The 6663-nt window shown below is 38.6% G+C and overlaps 1 protein-coding gene and 1 long non-coding RNA gene across 2 annotated transcripts; one reads left to right on the top strand and one right to left on the bottom strand.

Annotated features, from left to right (window-relative positions):
- Positions 1-1758: 1758 nt before the first annotated feature.
- Positions 1759-4060, top strand: LOC116931556. Its single transcript, XR_004399062.2, has 2 exons — positions 1759-2474; positions 3255-4060. It is a non-coding gene; the product is annotated as an uncharacterized LOC116931556 (long non-coding RNA).
- An 8-nt stretch (positions 4061-4068) lies between these two features.
- LOC123476917 (D-beta-hydroxybutyrate dehydrogenase, mitochondrial-like) lies at positions 4069-5723 on the bottom strand. The gene is made up of 4 exons (XM_045179915.1): positions 5408-5723; positions 4984-5319; positions 4523-4909; positions 4069-4421 (listed from the first exon to the last, which is right to left on the bottom strand). Exons 1-4 carry the CDS (start codon positions 5627-5629, stop codon positions 4206-4208), a joined length of 1161 nt encoding a protein of 386 aa, XP_045035850.1. The 5' UTR covers positions 5630-5723; the 3' UTR covers positions 4069-4205.
- Positions 5724-6663: the final 940 nt, after the last annotated feature.

Genomic DNA, 6663 nt, shown 5'->3' with positions numbered 1-6663 from the left:
GAAATATTTTCTAAAAATTTTCGTCCCTCCCCCCCACACGGTTTGTCGACACCTTGTTTATTTCTTACCTTGCCTTTTTGTAAAGAACACCCAAATCTAAGAACCACTTTTTTTATATCCACTTGTCACTGGGCACACGAAATGACGATTTCTGGCATCGCTTCTTCCATCTCTTTTCAAAAATAAAGGCTGCAACTTTTCAAAACAATAACACAAACGCAAAGGAAAGAAAGGAAAACGTATTATTTTTCTTAAAGATGGTCATGTTGGAAACTCTTCAAAATCTCATCAACATTTTTCTTTTGTTTTTATTGGACAGCAGCTGTATAGCGGATGATGGCTTAGTTCCACGAGCGAGTCAAACACTTTTTGCTCTTCTAAAAAACAAAAAAAGAACAAAAAAAAAAAAAAGTATAAATAATAATAAAGAAAAGAAATCCTACTGGTCCGTAAAATCTTCGACGGGGAACTATTTGGACGAGCTTGTGCTACCGCCGTTTGTTAAAAAGTTGACGTCAAAAGTCGTTAAAGAGAATCATTTTCTGTCTAAGATGGTCCCAACGCTTTGTTTCAACAAATCTGACTTTGGGCAGCATTGGCCTGTGTGCACTAACGAGGATGTCGGAGAGAAGATAATTAGCATCTAATCAGCAACGACAGCCAAAGACAGAGGTGTATCAAGATATTCGAACCAAAAAAGAAAGTTTCCTGATGAGTTCTTGTTATACGGCCGAGTTTAAATATAGGTGAAAAAAAAAATTAAAACAAAATAAGAAACTAGGAGAAAGAACTATGGTGTGCATACGGTATGTCATCTCATTAAATATAGTAACACGAACAGCAACGAAAATATCGACATTGTTGTGTAAGAGTTCCACATGTATATTTTCAGCTACTTAAAAGCCGAAAGGCCTAAATATTCAGAGGTTTTCTATCTACAAAAACGCCCCACAGAAATCTAAAGAAATAATCTCAACATATTTCTTATCTTTCTTGCATTTGAATTGCTAATAATACCAGGACGGACATTGCGCTGTATCACTCTAGTCGATTATGTTCGATTCCCCCGTTTTGTCTGCGTTCTTGTTTGTCTGTGATGAATGGGGCTGACAAAAAATGGCTGTCTGTTTCATGCAAATATATTCCGAGTTGCTGCACAGTAGTGCATATGTAGGCCTAACACACAACAATCTTACAGCCTATTCATCAAACTGGGGCTGACCCCTCATAGCTTGTTGAGTGTTGATTGATCTGAATAAATGTCAACTTCGCAACCAGCAAACTGTCATCTATAGAATGTATGGTGACTAACGAGTTAGACACGCATTCCATTTCACGAGTTCACAGTTTTGAACAACAGAAAGAAAAACAGATTTTCGTTTTTGTTTTTTACACTGCAGATATAGACTGAGCATACAATCAATGATTGATGAGTCAAACTCTTCAACTGTTAGCCTTCAGCTTGTTGGTAGCACCTAAAGCAAAGAAGAAAAAAAAGAGCCAAAAAATCAAAGAGAAAATAGTTGACATTTCAAAAATTGTCTGCGCAGTCGCCTACTGTTGACGACTCAGCGACTCACGCGGGCGTGAGTCACGACCATGGTCTCCTTTTTTTCCTAAAAAAAAATAATGGAGGTCGGATGACTCTCTTTTTTTTTTGCCCCTTTCGATTGATTGCGTCAATCTCCGCAACTAGAAAAGACAAGTTATTCGAATGTATCGTATAACAAAAATACATCCCGCTGGCGACGGGAAATTGTCAAAGCAGGATGTTTATTGCAAATAACCACATTGCTGGCGGTTAAGACGTACGTTTCCCAAATCAAAAGAAAAAAAAAAAAAAACCATTGCGCCATGAATCGTGCGTGTCTCTATTTCGATTTGTCCCGTATTTTATATACAAATAGCTCACCGAGTGTCTGACGTAGTGGATGCAAAACAGGGACGATGATCGAAAAACGCCAGCTGGCGTTGTAACATTTTCGGCTCCGTTCGTGTAATTGGCGAATGCCAACAACACCATCGTCTATACTTAAAATGTACCGCCGCTTTGTTAGACATCGACGAAGTGCATCGTTTGAAACGTTGCATGAGAATAAGGACCACAACACATCAACAAAAAAAACGATTGGTGAACGCTGCTGTTCTTTTGGGCTTTTTGCCAAACGAGCGCTAAAGAAAAAAGAACTTGTCAGCTCGGCTTTTTTTTTGTGTGTGTGGTGTTCCAGCAACTGAAAACAGAAAATGCTATTTCCAGCAGTTGCCCAGAACCCCGATCTATTTACTGTGACTTGTTTAGATGAAGGAAAAAAAACTAACTAACTGAAAAAAATAAAATAAAAAAGTAAGAAGAAGATGGAGAGGAAACAAGATCAAGGTGGACTCTGTGTTTCCGGTGTAGTGCATTTGACGAAGAAATATAAAAACATCTCCGCCCATCTTCGAGTTAGGCGGTCTTTTGATCTTTGTCTCCGGTGAATAGCCTTTTTTTTTCTTGTTAAAAATCTAAAAAAAAAAAAGAAATTAAAGGTTGAGTAGGGGGCCTTATGGCGCTGTTTTTAAGGCTTTGTCGGAACAAGCCCAGAAGCACTGAATCTTTCAGCTCCATATAGGCCTGCTCTGTATGTATAAATATATACGTAAAGATCCCTCTAGTCTTTTTTTTTTTTTTTTTATAAGAGCGAAGTTTCTCTTTTCCCTGTGCCGTGCTCGAGTTCAATCAACTTAAGCGTGTCCCAGCGGCTATATTTGGATTCGTAGATTGCCCAGTTTTTCTTCTTGTCTCAGCACACACACATGTTTCGTTATTGCAATGACTTAACAGAAATATGAAAGGCCGTTGAGCAACAGACAAAAACAAAATTAGGGCGTTCATTTCATGGCAGGTATAACAACCAGCCTCATTTCTTTTCTTTTTTTTTTTAAATATCTGCTAGGGGATGAATCGTTTGCGTTCATCAAGCGTGTTTTGAAATACCAAAATGGAATGAACTTTTAGTGCTCAGCTGAAATGGGCGTTCATCATTAGCGTGGCTTATGGCACGTTTCCACATCCCTTTCGCAATGATTTTTAATATTTTCCTAGAAAAAGAAAAAAAAAAGAAAAGAATATTTCAAATGGTTATGAAGCGGATGGCTGTCGTTTTGCATTGGCAATTGTATATGATTTTAAGCTAAGATGCGCAAGTCCAGCAGACATCTATAATAAAAACCTATGAAAAATTAATTATTAATTTTGTTTTTTTAATTTTCAGACACGATCGTTACTGCGCGGGTGTGTTTAACACTTTGTGAATGGATCGCCAGTTGCCGCATAATAGATGAGTCATGCCTAACGTGAATCGTAGGCGGATTCAGCTGGCTGCCATTTATCTATAACCCTTCTTTGTGACTGGAGTTTTTTTGGGGTTTTTTTTTACGAGTCTTAATTGATGATGAAGGATTCTCTTACAGCAGGGCGGTACTGCGAACTCGTAGAAATGGATTGCCAACTGCTTGCGTAGCACATCATTCATTACACGTTGGCAGTTGTTTCCGCGTTCAATTTTTTTCTTGTTGTCGTGAGTCCCGATTCCGCGTTCCGTGAAAGCTTGTCAACCTGTAAAAAAAAATTTTTTGTCTTTTTGGGAAAGATAAATGCCATCTAGTGGTAGGATGTGATAACTTTTGGTAAAATTACGTCACCAGTATTTCCAAGAATTCTGTTTGACAAAATTCTTGCGCAAGCGGGAACGCATTGCCGAAAACTTTATTCAGTTATTCAAATTCCCGCTATTTGATACATTTCCGTCCAATCTGATTGAGAGACCATACATTATTCATGGTCGGATTGTGTGACCGACGAAAGTCGGCTTAGCTTAAGGGTTAACAATCCAGTTTTTTTTTTAAGTTTTTTTATTTGAGTTATTTCTAGCCAATAGACAAATACCTCTGCCAAACAATGCTCTTTTTGCTTGGCTTGATTAGTTTATCAAACATGCAGCTGCGGAATCCTTTTTTGGGTGAACCTTGGTATTCAGGCCAAACACAAATAGGACAAAATACAAACAGAAATCAAGCGTAAAATAATTCTATCAACTCCAATTCTGGAGGAATGAGCACAAAAGTTATATTTAAAAAAAACAATAAAAAAAACCAAAAAAAACACGTGTCACGTAGGACAAACGAGATGCCATTAATTGAATAAAAAATTGAAAAAAGACTCATTAAATTAAAATGAAAGGTTCTAAATAAGATAGGTAACTCAAATACGTTTGCGCTTCCATCGTAGGCAATAGGTGGTCTGTTAACCAAAGAGGCAGGTACTGCATTCCGTAAGCGACACATTTTTCCGTCATTGACGCAACAGCATATCGATCCCTGGGATGCAATTGAGAAACAGCCTTGACCATTGCCTCCACAACAGAACCGATGTCTGTCTCCTGTTTCACGAAGTGAAAAATGTTACGTTTCAAATATCCCATTACGTAAAAAAAACAACAGAGAACCGAAAAACAAACGTTTAAAAGGTGTTTAAACTTACGGATAATTGCATAGACATTTGACCGATTTCAATCTGTTGTTCTACGTAATTTTGCCCGTAATCCTGCCGGAGTCCATCGTCTAGTAGGTCCCACGTGCGGCGAATCATACGGGTGAATTCTCTTTTAGCGGAATTGAAATTGGCGCCTTCCGCTAAGTTGCCGGGTTCAACAACGACGACTTGAACGTTGAAGCGTTTCATCTCGGCACGAAGAATGGCCGAATAAGAGTCAATTGCGCTTTTGGCAATGGCGTAAGGTCCGTTAAAAGGCGATGGTACACGACTCAACAATGAAGACACATTTACTATCCTCCCCTGGCTCTCGCGGATGAGCGGCAAAAACGAGTTTGTCACGCGGATGGCACCAAATAAATTGACCGCCATTGTCTAACACATTTTTTTCATTTGACACCATCAGAAACACAGAAGAACAGTATACATATATGTATAAATATATTTACCTTCTCGTAGTTTTCAATAGGAGACCATTCCAAGAAGCCTGGACAGCTGGATTCATCCGCATTATTGACGATACCCCACAGGCCGTTTTCCGGAAGGTGTTCCTTGACATAATGGAGTGCGTCGTCCACCTCTTCCTGATTACTGACGTCCATTTGGATAACGTGAAGCCGTCCAGTTTGATTATCCAAATTTTTCAAACTAATGGCTCCATTGCTCTTGGCGTCGGAACAACCAGCGAAAACGGTGAAATTGCTAGCGCGCAGCTTCTTTGCCAGTTCGTATCCGTACCCGAAATCACATCCGGTGATGAGAACAGCCCGCCCTTCTTGCGTTACCTTATCCGTGATTAGGTTACAAAGAAAAAAAGAAATAACAAATATTTTTTCCAGCTTAAAATTGAATAAACAAATCAAATTTGCTTACCGAAATTGAGTTTCTATACGTGGCGATTAAAAGCGCGAGTCCGGTTGCGCACAGTAAATAACTTCCGAGCGTAAAGTTGGCCGTCAAATAGGCGAAATAGAATAAAACAAACGACGTGAAAAATTGCCAGTTGAAAATACTTCGCAACTGCGCAATGATTTGGGAAATAAATTCCTCCACTTCTTCATAATCCCCAATTTTCATTTCCGACGAGTGATGCATCGATGAGTCGCAATCCAGCAAACAAACAAATAACAAGGGAACTTATCTCGGCCAGCAGTTACACGTATACTGCGCGGAGCTCAACAACAAATGGAGTCTTTTGAATACCATGTTGCTATTGATAACCGGTTAATCTAAAGGTAGACTGCGAGGGAAGTAACTGAAGAATCAACTGTTGGAGATGGTGAGCCTGTTTTTGTTTTTTTCACGGTACTCGTGACTTTCCGGTTTCTGGCAAAGTGGAGTTGAACGTGAATAGGTCATTGGCACCATTCGTGTGGTTTAGGGCATTTTGATTTAGGGACGGATCTTAACACGATGTAAATCAAAGGAAACAGTTACAATTTTTGAATCAAATTCACGATTTGCCACACGAAATGAGGGAATTCTAATTACAAAAAAAAAAAAAAATCAAACAATTTCTCTATGTTTCTCTATTCCAAGATTAGAGTAGACTTCATTGAAAATCAGAGAGCTGTGCAAAAAACAAATAATCAATTTAGATTAGCCCAAAAATCGAAGAAGGCCAAGGCATTTTTAAAACACATTCAAAGATGACCTTTTTCTAAATTCAAAATTTACGCTGATACTCATCCAAATACGTAAGCTCCGTCTATAAAAGTGGACCACGATGCAAAACTTGATTTTCTATCGTGAATGGCGCGGAGCAAAACAATAACAAAAAATGTAAACCAGTTTACATGCTAGTAAGGCGCTACAATGAGAAGCCAAACGAATAAAGGGTGCGACTTGATTCATGATTCATGGATCAACTCAAGTAAATAACGGGATATGCAGTGCAGCTAATGTGTTGTGAAGATTTCTACCCAAAAGACCAGGGATAAATAAGGTAAAAATAAAAACCGTTACATAAGGACAAAAACTAATACACATGTACGTAACATTTGGTCAGTGCTCAAGGGCTAAGATCAAAAGGCAATTTACAAACAGGTCTAACAAATTCAGACATCGGACCAAATACGGATATAATTAATTAAGCATTACTATTCAAGCAGAGCGCAAGTAAAAATGTA

The sequence above is a fragment of the Daphnia magna genome, linkage group LG10, assembly GCF_020631705.1.
Source record: "Daphnia magna isolate NIES linkage group LG10, ASM2063170v1.1, whole genome shotgun sequence".
NCBI classification, from domain to species: domain Eukaryota; kingdom Metazoa; phylum Arthropoda; class Branchiopoda; order Diplostraca; family Daphniidae; genus Daphnia; species Daphnia magna.
Note: the sequence above shows the minus strand (reverse complement) of the source record. Positions and strands in the feature narration are given on the sequence as shown.

Coding starts and splice junctions, on each gene's coding strand:
- LOC123476917 (XM_045179915.1), bottom strand. CDS start 5,629: ATGCATCACTCGTCGGAAATGAAAATTGGGGATTATGAAGAAGTGGAG. Junction 5,320..5,407: donor CGTATAGAAACTCAATTTCG/GTAAGCAAATTT, acceptor ATCACGGATAAG/GTAACGCAAGAAGGGCGGGC. Junction 4,910..4,983: donor CTATTGAAAACTACGAGAAG/GTAAATATATTT, acceptor AAAATGTGTTAG/ACAATGGCGGTCAATTTATT.